We start from the raw sequence: 18,365 nt of genomic DNA, 5'->3' as shown, positions 1-18,365 counted from the left end.
AGCTTAATGATGAGCTTGGAGGGTACTATGGGGTTGAATGGTGAGCTATAGTCAATGAACAGCATTCTTACATAGCTATTCCTCTTGTCCAGATGGGATAAGGCAGTGAGCATTGCGATGACGATATCTACTGGGTGTATCTACTGGGGCGGTAAGCAAATTGAAGTGGGTCTAGGTGTCAGGTAAGGTAGAGGTGATATGATCCTTAACTAGCTTCTCAAAGCACTTCATTATGACAGAAGTGAGTGCTACGTGGCGATAATCATTTAGTTCAGTTACCTTTGCTTTCTTGGATACAGGAACAATGGTGGACATCTTGAAGCAAGTGGGGACAGCAGACTGGGATAGGGAGAGATTGAATATGTCTGTAAACACTCCACCTAGCTGGTCTGCACATGCTCTGAGGACGCGGCAAGGGATGCCGTCCGGGCCGGCAGCCTTGCCAGGGTTAACACGCTTAAATGTCGTACTGACATCGGCCACAGAGAAGGAGAGCCGACAGTCCTTGGTTGCGGGCCTTGCCAGTGGCACTGTGTTATCCCGAAAGCGGGCGCAGAAGGTGTTCGGCTTGTCCGGGAGCAAGACATCGGTGTCCGCTACGTGACTGGTTTTCCCTTTCTAGTCCGTGATTGTCTATAGACCCTGCCACATACGTCTTGTGTCTGAGCCGTTGAATTGCGACTCCACTTTGTCCTATGTACTGAAGTTTTGCCTGTTTGATTGCCTTGCGAAGGGAATAACTACACTGTGTTTGGTAATATTCCCAGTTACCTTGCCATGGTTAAATAAGGTGGTTTGTGCTTTCAGTTTTGCGAGAATGCTGCCATCTATCCACGGTTTCTGGTGTGGGTAGGCTTTAATAGCCACAGTGGGTACGACATCTCCTATACACTTCCTGATCAACTCAGTCACCGTATTCGTCGATGTTATTCTCAGAGTCTACCTGGAACATATCCCAGTCCGCATTATCAAAACAATCTTGAAGCATGGATTCCGATAGGTCAGACCAGCATTGAATAGACCTTAGCACGGGTACTTTCTGTTTGAGTTTCTGCCTATAGGAAGGGAAAAGCAAAATAGAGTCGTGATCAGATTTGCCGAAGGGAGGGCAGGGGAGAGCCTTGTAGGCATTTCTAAAAGTTGAGTGGCAGTGGTCCAATGTTTTTTCAGCACGAGTACTGCATTCAATGTGTTGGTAGAACTTCGGCAGCAATTTTCCTCAAATTGCTTTGTTAAAATCCCCAACTACAATAAATGCGGCTTCAGGATATGTGGTTTGCATGAAGTCCAGCGTAGTTCTTTGAGGGTCGTCGTGGTACTGGCTTGAGGAATATACACGGCTGTGACTATAACTGAAGAGAATTCTCTTGGGAATTCTCTTGGGATGTCATACGGTCGGCATTTGCATGAGGTATTCTAGGTTGGGTGAACAAAAGGACTTGATTTTCCAAATGTTATGACAATCGCACCATGAGTAGTTAATCATGAAACATACACTCCCAGCTTTCTTCTTCCCAGAGAGTTATTTTTTCCTATCTGCACAATGTACTGAGAACCCAGCTGGCTGAATGGATGGGGACAGTATATCCCGAGAGAGAGAGCCATGTTTCCGTGAAACAGAGTATGTTACAATCCCTGATATCTCTCTGGAAGGAGATCCTCGCCCTGAGCTCGTCTACTTTATTATCCAGAGACTGAACATTAGCAAGTAACATACTCTGAAGCGGTGGAAGGTGTGTACGCTTCCTGAGTCAGACTAGAAGTCCACTGCGAATACCTCTTCTCCGCCGGCGGTGTTTTGGAGTAGCTTCTGGAATAAGTTATATTGCCCTGGGAGGTACGAACAAAAGATCCAATTCGGGAAAGTCGTATTCCTGGCCGTAATGCTAGTTACCGGCTGTATGTAATAACACCCAAAAAATTCTGGGCTAATACGCATTAAGAAGGAAATAAATTCCACAAATGTACATTTAACAAAGCACACCTGTTAATTGAAATGCATTCCAGGTGACTACCTCATGAAGCTGATTGAGAGAATGCCAAGAGTGAGGGTGGCTACTTTGAAGAATCTCATTAACAATTTTTTGGTTACTACATGATTCCATATGTGTTATTTCAGAGTTTTAATGTCTTCACTATTATTCTACAATGTGTGTCCAAACCTTTGACTGGTACTATATATGAAGATACCTTGAGTTTATGGAACGCCAATGTGGTAATAATGACATGTTTATGAACATACCTTTCATTTGATGAACTCCAGTGTGGTAATGACATGTATATAAACAGACCTTGAGTTTGTTGAACTCCAATGTGTTATTGACTTGTATGAGTTCCTCCATCTGCTTCATCTGGCCCACCTGTGTGTTGGACTCCTTGATGATCTGGAAGAGGGAGAATAACAACAAAGAGTGGAGGTGTAGTGGAGCACATTTTGGTAAGGTTTTGTTGGCCCAGTATTTTGAAGAAGTATCCAACAGAAAGACTGCTGTCCATTTCCTAATGGATTTCAAATCTTTTTAACAGGCCTACTTATTTTCAATGGCACATTGTTCGTAGTGTATGTGAAATGTTTTTTACTGCTTGCATGTCTACAGTGACCAATACGTACTGTTAGGTTCTAATTATCAGAGTAAATAATTCAATGGACACTATGAAAGCTTAACCAAGTTTAATTCTTCCCATGGGATCAATACAGCTGCATTAAACAAAACATGTTTCCACCACCACCATGTATATATACTCCAATTTAGGCACTCCTCCTTCTCCCCAATCCTTACATATTTTATGGTTCGACAGGAAGACGAAGTGATTGGGTAATAAACCATTGTTTCTCCCTTAAGGGGATCTGACCTGACCTCAACCCCGTTGATGCCTAATCCAAAGATCTCTCCACCCATATCCCCTATAGCAATCATGTGACTTCACCCTGTCCACCCAGCACATTCCAAAGCCATCTGGCTCCTACAGATAACCATTAACTTCTGATGTAAAAACCAGTCTCTAGGATAGCAATGTTCCAAGTTTTAATCCAGAATTCAATGGTACACTATATATACAGAAGGATGTGGACACCCCAAATTAGTGGATTCGGCTATTTCAGTCACACCCATTGCTGACAGGTGTATAAAATCGAGCACACAATCATGTGATCTCCATAGACAAACATTGACAGTAGAATTGCCTTACTCAAGAGCTCAGTGACTTTCAACATGGCAACATCATAGGATGCCACCTTTCCAACAAGTCAGTTCGTAAAATGTCTACCCTGTTAGAGCTGCCCCGGTCATCTCTTCATTCAAAGACTCTTACTGACAGTTGTGGCTGCTTCGTGTGATGTATTGTTGTCTCTGCCTTCTTGCCTTTGTGCTGTTGTCTGTGCCCAATGATGTTTGTACTATGTTTTTGTCATGTTGTGTTGTCACCGTGCTGTGTTGTCATGTGTTGCTGCCATGCTATGTTATTGTCTTAGGTTTCTCTTTATGTGGTGTCTCTTGTCGTGATGTGTGTTTTGTCCGATAGTTTTTTTATCCCAGTCCCTGTCCCCGCAGGAGGCCTTTTGTTAGGCTGTTATTGTAAATAAGAATTTATTCTTAACTGACATGCCTAGTTAAATAAAGTTTTTTTTAAATATAATAAAATAAGTGCTGTTATTGTGAAGTGGAAACGTCTAGGAGCAACAACAGCTCAGCAGCGAAGTGGTAGGCCACACAAGCTCACAGAAAGGGACTGCCGAGTGCTGAAGCGTGTCTGTCCTCGGTTGCAACACTCACTACTGAGTTCCAAACGGCCTCTGGAAGCAACGTTAGCACAATAAGTGTTTGTTGGGAGCTTCGTGAAATGGGTCTCCATAGCCGAACAGCCACACACAAGTCTAAGATCGCAATGCCAAGTCTCGGCTGGAGTGATGTAAAGCTTACCCCCATTGTACTCTGGAGCAGTGGAAACGCGTTCTCTGGAGTGATGAATCACTCTTCACCATCCGGCAGTCCGAAAGACCAATCTGAGTTTGGTGGATGCCAGGAGAACGTTACCTGCCCCAATGCATACTTTCAACTGTATACTGTAGTTTGATGGAGAGGAACAATGGTCTGTGAATGTTTTTCATGGTTTGGGCTAAGCCACTTAGTTCCAGTAAAGGGACATTTTAACGCTACAGCACACATTCTAGATGATTCTGTGCTTCTATATTTGTGGCATCAGTTTGGAGAAGGCCCTTTCCTATTTCAGCATTACAATGCCACTGTGCACAAAGTGAGGTCCATGCAGAAATGGTGTGTCGAGATCGGTGTGGAAGAACTTGACTGGCCTGCATAGAGTCCTGACCTCAACCCCATCGAATACCTTTGGGATAAATTGGAACGCCGACTGCGAGCCAGGTCTAATCGCCCACATCAGTGCTCGCCCTCACTAACACTCTTGTGGCTGAATGGAAGTCCCTGCAGCAATGTTCCAACACCTGTTGGAAAGCCTTCCCAGAAGAGTGGAGTCTGTTATAGCAGTAAAGGGGGGACCAGTTCCATATTAATGCCCATGATTTTGGAATGAGATGTTCGACGAGCAGGTGTCCACATACCTTTGGTCATATAGTGTATCAAATTGGGGTGGATGGAATAGGTGTTACCTCAGACACTGAGGTCAGGGCTCTAGAGGCAGTGTTCTCCTCCCTAGTGCCCTCTTTAGTCCTCTTCAGGATGTTCTGTGTGGAAAAGCAGACTTAGGTTGTGTCCCAATTGCACCCTATTCCCTATATAGTGAAGTACTTTTGACCAGGACCAATAGGGCTCTGGTCAAAAGTAGTGCACTGTATAGAAAAGGGTGCCATTTGGGATGCAGCCGTACAGTAAAGTGAGTGCATACATTTTTTTTGCATTGGTATGTAATTTGACCTGTGACCTGGAGATGTTTCCAGCCGCTGTTACTGACCAGGGCCCGATGCATCTTTCTTACAATGGCCGAAGATGCACCATGCATTTCCCAAAACACCACGCAGCGAGAACGTTCTCTAAGTGCATCGTTGAGGCATTTGTCGATACTGATAGGATCGAAAGAAAGACAGCGCTGCTCTCGGAACAGTTTTATCCATGGAAATCTTACCCTAACATTACAATTCTTCCACAATATTGACGATGCTTAGCCTGTACTATAATGCACTAAATCAAGATTTGGCACATCACTGAGCACATGTTATTACATATCATGAAATATATTGAGGTGAAATTGCAGACAGTAATAGAACTCAATGAAATGAACATGAAATTGATTTCAATATGATTGTAAGATATTGGTCTACGTCGCCTAAAGGCCTACAGTATTCAACACTGCAGTCATCTCGGTTTTCATCATTTGCTTTTTTGTAACAATTGCAAAGACATTTGCAACTTTTTATTTGTAGTCAACTTTGTTCAGAAGTTATCGGTGGTCACAGAGAGAATCAAGATGTTTATCTGTCTATGTTTAGCGGTTGCCTGTGTATAAAGGGATGTAACATATACAAGGGCAATTGACGCACTTAGCTGTTCTATGAGTGGCTGAGGCAGTTGTTAAATAACGAGCAATTTCAACTGTAACTTCAGCAACAATGGTTTTTGGAGATTTAACGATTATCTTATGAAAGTTCTAACAATTAACTTAGCCTTAAGATGCTTTGGTGAAATCGGACACTGGATGTTGATGCATGTGATGGAATTACAACTATCTAATTGATTCTAATTATTATTACATTATGATGATTCTGGGTTGGAGAGATGCAGCCACTGACCTGTACAAGGATCTTGATGCGTGTGATCCTCTGGAAAGGAAGGAGCAGAAAGGAGGAGAAGGGAAGACGACGACATAGAGGAGACTCCTCCAGCCTCCGCATCACCAACGCAAATGGGTTGTTGGTTTGCCTGCGAAGTGGATTGGTGGGTTAACGAATAGTAATGGGAAGGTCGGCCCTTTCTTCTCTGACTCTGATCTTTCCGACTGAATCTTTCAACTGATTTTGTTCATTTGAGTCAGTAAAGGACGATTTATGCTTTATCGGCCAATGCAGAAACCGGATAGACCATGCAGAGCATTTACCGCAATGCCTTGCCACCCCCCCCCCCCCCCAAAAAAAAAATAACAATGAGGAGGGCTCCGTATAGCTCTGCATTGACATGATTGGTTGAGTGGGGTAGGTAAGATCTGTATAAACACAAACTCACTTCCTTGACAACTTCCTTCACAACAGCTCTGCTCCGCAAAGCACAAGAAGTATGAATGCCCTGACTTCTGCAGAGGCCGCATCGCAGTAAATGCTGTATGGCCATTGCAGAGTCCAGAAAGAACACAAAGTGACTTTAATACCCAGAGCACTACAGGCGACTGATGAACTAAAAACAAAATAATCATGATTCTACAAGCTTCTCGTTCACCATAGGTGTCTTATTGGAGCTGTCATCTGTGACTGAAACTTATAAAACTGTGCTTCAAACTATGTACATTTGGTGTTGCTAGGCATACAAATAAGATCATTTATTGACACCTTTTAAATTAGGTCTAGTTGCTGCCGCAACTAGACTAGATTGTGAATGACTTGGCAGAACGAAATTACTTGACTGCCATGAAGGAGATTTGCCCAATAGCCTAGGTATCATTCGCAAACTGCAGCAGCCCCCGAAATTATTCTTCTTGAGTTTGAGAGATGAGCAGAGGCAGACTGTGTATGTTTTGGTTCTACAAAGCTGTGTCCATCGATAACGTTCAATAATCAGTGGATTGCATTCATTCTTACACCATACGATCTCACAATGATCACGGACATACTTTTTTTGGGGTGGGAGTGGTCGAGTAGGGATTTTTTCTCTGCCATCTTTTTTTCAGAGGGTTGGTAATGGGTTGTTGTTTTTTTGTGGGTACTTGTAGGTGGAATGGCTTGTCACTGTGTCTACCTCAGGGTTTGTGTGGGGACTCGGAAGGGACAGGACCTTATTTAATTCCATTGCTGTTGTGTCTTTAGATATATTTTATGAATCACATCACACCTTTGTCTTGGAATGTAGGTTGTTTAAATATGCCTCGCAAGCGGGCTAGCAGCTTTGAATTACCTGTTGAGTGTAGGGGGCAGGATTTTTGTTTTTGGCTAAAAAACGTATCCATTTGAAACTGCCTATTTCTCAGGCCCAGAAACTAGAATATGCATATAATTGTCAGATTAGGATAGACACTCAAGTTTCCAAAACTGTCAAAATATTGTCTGTGAGTATAACGGAACTGATATTGCAGGCAAAAACCTGAGGAAAGTCAAACCAGGAAGTGGCTTCTATTTTGAAAGCTCCATGTTCCATAGCCTGCCTTCGCTCCATTTAAAGGGATATCAACCAGATTTCTTTTTCCTATCGCTTCCTCAAGGTGTCAACAGTTTTTAGACATAGTTTCAGGATTTTATTTTGAAAAATGAGCGAGAAAGATAACAGTTATCAGTTAGCTGGGTGTTCGCATGAGTTTTGCTTGCGCAACAGAGTGGGGCAGCCATTGTCTCTCCCTCTCCTATTGAAAAAGCGGCAGTCCCGGTTGATATATTATCGATTATATATTTTAAAAAGAACCTGAGGATTGTTTATAAAAAACGTTTGACATGTTTCTGTGGACATTATGGATACTATTTGGAATTTTCGTCTGCGATGTCGTGACCGCTCGAGCCTGTGGATTTCTGAACATAAGGGCGCCAAACAAATGGAGGTATTTTGGATATAAAAAAAATATTTATGGAACAAAAGGAACATTTATTGTGTAACTGGGAGTCTCGTGAGTGAAAACATCAGAAGATCATCAAAGATAAGCGATTTAATCTATTGCTTTTCTGACTTTTGTGACCAATCTACTTGGCTGCTAGGTGTTTGTAATATTTTGTCTACTGAGAGAGATGTTCTTACATAAACGCTTGTTATGCTTTCGCCGAAAAGCTGTGTTGAAATCAGACATGCCAGGTGGATTAACAACAAGCTAAACTGTGTGTTTGCTATATTGCACTTGTGATTTCATGAAAATTAAATACGTTTAGTAATTTAATTTGAATTTGGCGCGCTGCAATTCATCGGGTGTTGATGAAAATGATCCCACTACCGGGATGGGTGCGTCAAGAAGTTTTAAGAAGGAAAAATGTTACAAAAATATGTGAATTGACTCGGCAACAAGCAATATCAAGTGATATCCTCGTACAACAAAAAAGAGGGGCAATGATATTAGCAAAGTGAAATTTACAATTCATGAACTTAGATAATGGCTCTGAGGGTATAATAACTTTTATCAAAACTACAATCAATATGCATACGATTGCTCTGGTGTCAGTCTGTGCACCAAACACATTTGAGAAAAACTTTCACGGCTCATTAACAAATATTTTGCAACAATTGTATGATTTCAGACTGATTATTGGTGGTGATTTTAATGCTGTATGGGATCGTGTGCGTAATAGAACTGGACCAACAGAGGTGAGAGACCAATGACTATCAACTATGGCGCTATGGTGCTAGGCTCATGAAATCGCAATTATTGAACTCTGGCTCTGTCACACCCTGACCATGTTTTGCTTTGTATGTTTCTATGTTTTGGTTGGTCAGGGTGTGAGCTGAGTGGGCATTCTATGTTACATGTCTAGTTTGTCTAGTTCTATGTTTGGCCTGATATGGTTCTCAATCAGAGGCAGGTGTTCGTCATTGTCTCTGATTGGGAACCATATTTAGGTAGCCTGTTTGGTGTTGGGTTTTGTGGGTGATTGTCCTTGTTCCTGTCTCTGTGTTACTTTGCACCAGTATTGGGCTGTTTCGGTTTTCGTGTTACGTTCATTGTTTTTGTATTTGATTCGGGTTTACCTTGTTTTATTAAACATGGATCGCAATAGCCACGCCGCATTTTGGTATGACTCTCTTTCACGTACAGAAAACCGTGACAGGCTCTCTTAATCCTACAGCCAGAGATTTCTATTTTATTAATTGAGACACCCCAAGAATCAAATATATTTCTTCTTCTAAAGATCTGTTTGATAACATTCAAAATGTTGGAAATATTACCCACTGCTTTATCTGACCACAAGGGTATTTTATGCAAAGCCTCTCTTGGTGAAATCATCAGCTCATGTCTCAGATGGAGGAGCAATTATCTGAATTCATTGATATAAGCAATGACTGTTCAGTGTCCTCGAATACTGTGGGATGCAGTCAAAGTTTTTATTATCTCATACTCTACCTTATATTAATCTAATTTAAACAATGCAAAATTACTGATTTGGAATTTAAATTATCACCACTAGAAACAAAAATGCACTCTGACATCTCCACAAGCTATTCTTGATCAGTAGACTATCAGAAAATAACTTAATTATTCACATAGACACTGGGCAGAATCTCAGTTTTCTAAAACACTTCTATTATTTTCATGGGTCTCCCCAAGCCTTCTATTAGCCTATTCTATTAGACTATGTGCCAACCAAAACTTTGAAAATATAACTTCAAATAAATCAATGGACGGCATCATACACTCTGACCCAGTATTAATAAATTTAACATTCCGGGACTTTATATAGATCTGAGATCCCACATGATAATGATAAATGTATCTAATTTCTCTGTGACTTGCAACTGCCACAGCATCACCCTGATGCTCATTCCTGCAACACTAAAGGCACTTGTTACTCCCTATTACTCTGATTTGAACTAAAAAAAAAAACAAGCCAAACAATGAATACCAGGAAATCAGTTATTTGTATCTTTTTAGGTCAACTACTTCTAGACATTATTCATTATTTCAGTAATAGGGGCTCCTTCAATAGAGACGTGAACACTGCTATAATTTCACTTGCATTATAATTTTTATGGGTCTATAAATACTGACTCTCCATCACCTACGTATATTTTCATTAGACACAGAAAAAGCGCCTATAATGGGGATTGTTATGGTTCGTCCTACGACGTATGGGAATGGGTGAACAATTCATATGCATGATCCAAGTCCTTTATACCAATCCCACTGCCATGGTATCAACTGGCAAAATATATCCCACTTCAACATAGGCAGATCTTGTTGCCAAGGTTGTCAGAGTCCTTTGGTATTTGCTTTAGCCCTAGAACCGCTTGTGTGCAAGTGGTCCGACAGTCCCAACATTATGATCCTATTACTGTACTTGGCACAGACCACCACATGCTGTATCTCTGTATGCAGATGATAAACTGCTCTATGTTGGCAATGCACCTCAGTCATTACTTAACCTTATCAGCGTTTTTAATAACTACAGCTTTATATCTGGGTATAAAACCTGGACAAAATCTGCTCTATTACCCTGAACTAGGCAATGTGTAATTCACAGCTGCCTTGAAACATTCTCAGAGTCCAGCATTTCCGCAAACTGGAAATAGAAATCTATCACTTCTTTCTAATCAATAGTCAAAAACAACTTCAATTACCATCTTAAGAAGCAGAGTCTGATGTGGAAAGATGGGAGCAAATCCCAAACTCATTCCAGGCTCAAGACTCGATAATTAAAATGAATATACTGCCAAGAATCAACTTTTATCGTTCCATGATCCTTCTTTCACCACCATCAGTATATTGGGATAGGCTACATTCATTGCCAAATTCATTTGGAAGAGGAACTCCCTCATATTAAATTATCTACCCTTCAGTGGGAAAAATGTGCAGGTGGACAAATCTTATTTTACGCCCTCTGTATTTATGGCTAAATCCAAATACCGCTGGTGCCCCCTGGAGGAAAATCTAGTTGCTCCTCACAGACTCCAAGACATAACCCATTCTGATATCCCACTCAAACACTGCAAACTCAAATTTGACACTAACGCTTCACAACTTATTTCAGTCTGGCACCTGTTTGGAAAACATATCTCTTTTTCTCAATGGTCTCAGACATTACTGAAGGCTACTGTTTCCGTGCATTACAAGACCTACAGAAACATTTTAACCTACCTGGCACTTCCTTTTTCTATTACTTACAGCTCCGTTCTGCTTTGCATGCCTATGGGGGAAAGAATGCTCTATATACCCAACTCACAAATTGTTTATTCAGTACACAGGGATTCATTTCAAAATTACATTGTCTGTTAATTAAAATTACCCACAATGCAATTCCTTCCCATGCTTCTTGGAAGAAAGAACAATCCATGCGTACTACTGTAATCAATTGGACTAGAGCGTGATCCAATATATAAATTGCTTCAAGAATCCCCGATCATCAAATAAAACATTACAATTTTGCCCACTGCACAACAATCCCCAAATTGCTCACTGTGCCCTCAGGGGGCTCCTGGCAATTTTTTTTATTTCTGGAGATGTGTTTCATCCTGTTTCTCTGACATAATGGGGAGAAATGTACCATATTCACCATCTATTTTACTGTTAAATGATGACACTACTTTGGACCTGTCTCTGAAGCAGTGACATATTTCTCTGGCTGGGTTAACAGCAGCCAAAAAATTATAACCTTAAGTTGGTGGGCTCTTCATTTTTCAAACAGACATCAGTGTCTGCTGTCAGTCAAAGACATTATAAACATGTAAATATCTGTAGCACCAATGTATGAGGCTAGTGAAAGAAACATAACAGCTCTTTCATCAGCATATGACTCAGTAAGATTTCTAGCATGAACTACTAATCTAACTATTAGTTAGGGAAGTCCTGTGAGTGGGGCGGACATGTTTGTCTTGTTCTTGTTCCGTCTGTTTATTTGTCCATGTGTACTTGTTTTACCAACAACAATAAAAACATTTGATGACAAAAAATCAAAAAAATATGCTGGAGTACAGAGCAAAATGTGAAAATGTTACTTCAATGTCCAAATACATGAGGGAAGTTGTAATTTAAAATGTGGCTCTATGCTCCAGCAAATGTTTTGTATGAGGTGACAAAAGGTCACCTTTTATTTTAAGGTATTTTCATACATATGTTTTACCGTTTAGAAATGTATTTAGCCCCCGAAGAAGTCATAAGTATTTGGACAAATTCTCTTATAGTATATTTAGTTCAATATTTCGTCCCATATTCCTTGTGACTCTACAAACTTGTTGGATGCATTTTAAGTTTGTTTTGGTTGTGTTTTGGGTTATGTTTTCCCGATAAATTATTTCAAAACTCAGAAGCACACAATCCATAAGTACATGGGCCTTATAAGGTGTGGTGGGTGAATTTATTTACTCACATGAGGGAGCTGTAGGCCCTCTCCTGGTAACCCTGGTTACGGATGTAATCAATGTAGACTGAGAAGTCGTACAGGGCGTATTGGTGGATGATGTCACACACATCAGTTATCAGAATGTTCTCATCGATCCTACTCAGAAGATCCTTCAAGAACCTGTGAGAAGAATTTGAGAGTGAGGGATGTTTCAATTTACGTAGGTTGGATCTCTCTTTCTTTACAGTCCCCTGTATCATCCCTTCTCCATTCCCTCTCACTCCATCCACCTCTCTCTCCAAACCCTCTCCCCCATCCCCTCTCTTTCCATCCCCTCTCTTTCCATCCACTCTCCTTCTATCCCCTCTCCCTCCATCCCCTTTCTCTCCATCCCTTCCCCCTAATCCACTCTCTTTCCATCTCTTCTCTTTCATCCCCTCTCCTTCCATCCACTCCGTCACTCTCCTTCCATCACTTTTTCCTCCATTCCCTCTCTCTCCTTCCCTCCCTCCTTCCATCCACTCTTCCTCCATCTGTCTGTTTTCCAGACATCATTTACCTCTGGCTGACCTCATACACATGGAGTATGTTGGAGAAGAGGGTCTTCTTGTCATGGATCACCAGTGTGTCGTCAAGGTCCCGACACATCAGGAAGTGATCAGTGAGAACGTTCAGTGAGTGGAGGTACGAGGCTTCCGATGTCAATACTTCAAACATGCTCTGATAGAAAAAACATTTGTGAAATATTGTTGAACTGTTAAGAAAATGTTTCACATAGGAATTTGGTACGGTAAAGGACTGGTATAATGTAACTGACAATGTAACTGACTACTCCCCCCCCCCCCCTCCTTTCCTCACCCCGTCCTCCCATCCCCACCCTTCTTCTTTCCCTTCCCTCCTCTCCTTCCCTCCCTCCTCCACCTGCCCTTCCCTCTCTCCTCCCCTTCGCCCCTCCTCTCACCTCCTGTCTCTGCAGCTCCTCTGGACTGAGTCTCTCCAGGATCCCACTGTCTCTGACCACCGGTAGCTCCTGCCACAGTGTGACCTCCGGGGAGTCAAAAAAACACAATCATATTTGAGTGCTGGCCTTTTTCATTTTTATGTGATACATTCCTGGTTCAAAACACCCTTTTTGCTTGTTTACAGAAGAGGATTTAGAGTTGAGCACTCTCATTCTTTACTGAGACGGACCTCTGCGGGGCCATTCCTGGCCCTGAAGGACGGGCCCTTAGGGGCCCCTAAGGACCCACCGCCCCTGAGCCTCATATGGAGGTCCACGGTGGCCCTACTGGCACTCCGGCTGATGCTCTGGAGCTGGATCGCCTCCTTGATGGACTTAGCCTGGTAGATCTGGTACAGAGGTTCTGAGAGTGGAGTGGAGGGGAGGGGGTTGGCAGTGGTGGGGTGAGGTGGGGGAGCAATAACAAGGGAGAAGAGTGGGGGGGGGGGGGAGAGGGCCAGGGAGAGATATTCAGGGCCAGGAAGAGATATTCAGGGCCAGGGAGAGAGAGGAAGAGAGGATAGGTAAAAAGATACACTGAGTAAACAAAACATTAAGAACACTTGCTCTCTGCATGACATTGACTGACAAGGTCAATTCAGGTGAAAGCTATGATCCCTTATTGATGTCATTTGTTAAATCTGCTTCAATCAGTGTAGATTAATGGGAGGAGACGGGTTAAAAAATGATTTGTAAGCCTTGAGACAATTGAAACATGGATTGTGTAGGTGTGTCATTCAGAGGGTGAATGGGCAAGACAATATTTAGGTGCCTTTGAACAGGGTACGGTAGTAGGTGCCAGGTGCACTGTTTTGGGTCAAGAATTGCAATGCTGCTGGGTTTTTCATGCTCAACAGTTACCCGTGTGTATCAAGAATGGGTGCAACTCAATATGTGTTCCTATTTGGTGTATATGGTGTATATTGTCTCCGTGTTGTAATATCAGAAATAAAACAAAACCGAGAGACTCTGTACCGTCCAGCCTCAAAGGTCCCCAGTCTGAGGAGATCCTCCTGGGACTATCTGCCTGTTCCTGTGGCCTGTGGAAACACAATGCTGAATGTAAACCATATTTAACAATCTTTTAAACGTTTGAGATGATTCATAACATAGACGTAAACACATTTATGGTGTTTGTGTTGTACTGTATGTTGAGAGTTGCCACTATGGCAGCGCAGACTTACTCCTCTACGTCCTCCTCGTCTACAGTCACCCAGTCATCCCTAACATCAGCATCTGGGAGGGAAAGTGGTGATTTCATCTGGTTTCTAATATTTCTCCATTGATTCATTATTGAATTGTGAACATTATCCTCATATAAATAGAATTTCTAGATTCATAACCAAATCAACCATAGAATCCATATTTATAAGTTCTTCCCCTACCCACCTGTGGATGAGTGTCGGCTGAGACAGCTAGGACCACTGGGCTCAGGGTTAGGTGGAAGAGGTTTCATTGAAATCTGAGGTCTGAGTTGAGGGCGGGGCATGATGGGGCAGGGGAGAAGGCAGAGATCATGTAAAACAGGAAGTGGAGGCAGAGGTCGCAGGATTGGCTGATGGGGGTTGCCATGGGAGATGGAGGGAGGAGTCTGAGGGGAAGGGGTACTCTTCTGGATGTCTGACTTTGAAATTGAGGTTATTAGGCCAGAGAGAGAGGGCGTGGACATGCTCTGGAGATTATCCTTCGGAGGAGAGGGATGCTGCGTCTTGTGCATCAGTGGAGGTTTCATTAGGCGTGGGAGTGGGGGTGGATGTGGTTCTTCTCTGTCAGACATGGACATGGCCTCATATGTAACCTCATCATATGTCTCAGTTTTGTTTTGAGGGGGTCTGGTGTGTGAGCTGTGCTGGTGTGAGCTGTGCTGGTGTGAGCTGTGCTTGGTGTTTGAGCTGTGCTGTTGTGTGCTATGCTGATATGAGCTGTGCTGTGAGCAGATCATCAGGGCCAGGGAAGATTCTGCGTTGGATGATGTGTTATGTTTTGAAGGGAAGGATCTCTGGCTGTTATTCTCGCTGACCTTGTGAACTCTGACCTCTCTGTGCTCACTTTTCCCCCTTCGCTCATCTGCTCTGAAAGATCCCAACATCTCTTCATTCACCTCCTTCCTCTCTCTCTTCTGGTCCTGATTCCCTCGTTTTTCTTTCTCTTCATCCCCTGTCACTTCTATGTAGTCATCTTCATCCTCTTCCTTCCCCTCCTTCACCACTCTCTTCTGGTGCTCATTCCCTCGTTTGTCTTTTTCTTCATCCCCTATCACCTCTACATAGTTATCTTCCTCTTCCTCCAGAGGAACCCAGACTAACTTCATGCCAGTTCTCCTCAGGTGACAGATGCACTGGCACTGTGTCATGTTGCCATGGTGACCACTAGGGGTGGCTGCCGAGCCTGTGGTTTGTCTGCTCTCAATGGTAACACACACAGGCGCTTCATCCACCTCACTACCATCGGGAGCTGAAAGAGAGTGCGTGTTATTGTGTTGTGAGTGTGAAATACAATGTGCTTGTTTGTTCATTTGTTACTTAATCCAATTCATGTGAACCTAACCTCAGCACCCAGAACCTCGGCATCCTAACCTCGGCACCCAGAACCAAATCTCCCGCTACTCAATTTTTACATTAATGTCATAAGAGACTACTTGGAACATAAAGCAGATTCTGTACGTCCGAGACATGATCGTTTTTTACTCTTTCTCTTCCTCATAGACATATGGACATGGATACATAGGAACGTCAATATACCACAAGGTTTTCTCTGTTCCTACATGTGCAGGAACACACCCTTTTCATGTATTCATTGTCAGAAAATAGCGCTGACTCCTAATCATTTTACAAAGGAACATTCAGAGGTTAAAAGATGTGACTTGGCTTACCTGATCTGTTTCCTTGTCCATGTCCAGGTGTGAGAAGGGTGCCCAGATGGTTGTCTGTCTTCTGCCTCAGGGGCACGGCATCACTCTGTGCTGTGGGTTGTGCTGTAGGTTGTGTGTGAGGGCCAGAACGTGGCTTTCTCAATGGTACTGGAGGTGGTATGAGGCTGAGTTCCACAGTGCTCATTATTATAGCATCATAGTCAGCCTGCTGGGCCCTTGTCTGTCCTCTGTTACTGTCTGCCTGCTGTCCTGCCTCTGTCCTTGTCCACCCCACCACCCCACCGTCTCCCTGCTTTGCCCCAGTCACTGTCTCTGCCCCTGCCTCTACACCTGTTCTTGTCTCTAGTCCTGCCTGCCCCATCACCTCATACTCCTGGTTGCTGAACTTACGCACAATCCTCTTCACCTTCCCCTCCGGTAGTTGATGTTGTTTCCTCTCCTGGCTCCTCTCCCCTGATGGGGGTTGGTTCTGGTTCAGGTTTGGACTGTTCTGGTTTCTGGTCTGGAAGTGGTTTGGGATGTTTGGCCCCAAGGATTTGAGGTTAGAAGGCTTTGGGGGAACGACGGATCTGGGTCGAAGTCTTGACTTCATTAACAACAAGAATATTGATAAAACTTTATTATCAAAGCAATTATTCTTATGACTCACCACTATTTGTTACTTTTACACTGAACAAAAATATCAACACAACATGTAAAGTATTGGTCCCATGTTTCATGAACTGAAATAAAAGATCCCTGACATTTTCCATAGGCACAAAACGTGTATTTCTCTCAAATTTGGTATATACACAAGCTGAATAAACAGCATGATGACTACACAGGTGCACTTGTGCTGGGGGGCAATAAAAGTCCACTCTAAAATGTACAGTTTTGTCACACAACACAATGCTACAGATCTTAAATTTCCAGATAATCTCATGCCATCAGAGCTGTTGCCAGATAATTGAATGTTCATTTCTCTAACATAAGACACCTCCAAAGTTGTTTTAGAGAACTTGATAGTACATCCAACTGGCATCACAACTGCAGACCACATCCGGCTTCTTCAACTACAGGATCGTCTGAGACCAGCCATTCGGACAGCTGATGAAACTGTTGGTTTGCACAACTAAAGAATCTCTGCACATATCAGCATTGTGTGGGCGAGCGGTTTGCTGATGTGAACAGAGTGCACCCATGGTGGCAGTGTGGTTATGGTATGGGCAGGCATAAGCTATGGACAATGAACAAAATTGCATTTATCGATGGCAATTTGAATGCACAGGGATACTGAAAAGGAGTGGGAGAACAATCCACAGGCCACAATCAACAGCATGATCAACTCTATGCAAAACAGATGTGTTGCGCTGCATGAGGCAAATGGTGGTCAAACCAGATACTGACTGGTTTTCTGATCCACGCCCCTACTGTTTTTATGTATCTGTGGTCAAAATATAAATATCTGTATTCCTAGTCATGTCTAATTCATTTATTTCAATTGAATGATTTGCTTATATAAACTGTAATCCTTGAAATTGTTTCAAGTTGCTTTCATATTTTTCTTCAGTGCAGCTGAAACGGGCCTCCGCTATTACTACCCCCTAATCTTTGAAATGAAACAGATCAGCAAGGAAAGTAAGTTAAAGATCCCTACAAGGGAGTTGACACTGGAGAACTCAATCACTTTCATAAAATGATCATTCAGCAGAAGCGTTTACCCAAAGCATCATAAATAACTGTCAACATTAACAGTGACACTTTCAGTATGTGAAGTTGAACCATGAAGTTGAATAGGGTGCCAATTGGGACGCCACAATGACTTTGATGATAATTAGTAGATATTATTAATATTTACATACCACAATCATGTCTTTTCCTGCATGCAGTCCTCTGTGAGACTGAGAGTGGTGTGCTGTAGACTACTTTCATTTTACAGTGGGCCAGATAGGGGGTCACTTCTGCATTTTGTCTGTAGAATTACCCCGTACTCTCTTAGTTATAGGGGAAGTCCTTAAAGGGGAAGTTCACCCAAAAACACTTCTGGGCCATTTATAACAGTTGCCTGGTCGTTTGTCAGTTCCCCAGACAGTTTTTAGGGTCATTGCTTGAGTATTTAGATGTCCGGTGCATTCGGAATGTATTCAGACCCCTTGACTTTTTCCACATTTTGTTATGCTACAGTCATATTCTAAAATGTATTAAATATTTTTTCCCCTTCATCAATATACCCCATAATGACAAAGCAAAAACTGTTTTTTTAGATACAGTGCCTTGCGAAAGTATTCGGCCCCCTTGAACTTTGCGACCTTTTGCCACAATTCAGGCTTTAAACTTGTTGTTGATTCTTCACAAAAAAATACAGTTTT

The 18,365-nt window shown here is 42.5% G+C and overlaps 1 protein-coding gene across 2 annotated transcripts in view; it reads right to left on the bottom strand.

The window, feature by feature from the left end:
* Positions 1-17,968, bottom strand: part of LOC139418756 (rho guanine nucleotide exchange factor 15-like) — a 39,775-nt gene extending 21,807 nt beyond the window's left edge. The window contains exons 1-12 of one of the 2 annotated variants that reach the window (XM_071168432.1): positions 17,859-17,968; positions 16,018-16,603; positions 14,535-15,599; positions 14,330-14,381; positions 14,121-14,185; positions 13,337-13,509; positions 13,107-13,190; positions 12,705-12,865; positions 12,173-12,325; positions 5,762-5,891; positions 4,625-4,699; positions 2,292-2,384 (exon numbers count right to left, since the gene is read on the bottom strand). In XM_071168432.1, the coding sequence (XP_071024533.1) occupies positions 2,292-2,384; positions 4,625-4,699; positions 5,762-5,891; positions 12,173-12,325; positions 12,705-12,865; positions 13,107-13,190; positions 13,337-13,509; positions 14,121-14,185; positions 14,330-14,381; positions 14,535-15,599; positions 16,018-16,603; positions 17,859-17,867 (2,646 nt within the window). In that variant the 5' untranslated portion in view covers positions 17,868-17,968. The remainder of the gene's footprint in view (positions 1-2,291; positions 2,385-4,624; positions 4,700-5,761; positions 5,892-12,172; positions 12,326-12,704; positions 12,866-13,106; positions 13,191-13,336; positions 13,510-14,120; positions 14,186-14,329; positions 14,382-14,534; positions 15,600-16,017; positions 16,604-17,858) is intronic. The other variant, XM_071168433.1, reaches the window with a different exon arrangement.
* Between the last annotated feature and the right edge of the window lie 397 nt (positions 17,969-18,365).

This window comes from Oncorhynchus clarkii, chromosome 10 (genome assembly GCF_045791955.1).
Source record: "Oncorhynchus clarkii lewisi isolate Uvic-CL-2024 chromosome 10, UVic_Ocla_1.0, whole genome shotgun sequence".
NCBI classification, from domain to species: Eukaryota; Metazoa; Chordata; class Actinopteri; order Salmoniformes; family Salmonidae; genus Oncorhynchus; species Oncorhynchus clarkii.
The sequence above is the reverse complement of the archived record's forward strand: the minus strand, read 5'-3'. Positions and strand labels throughout refer to the sequence as shown.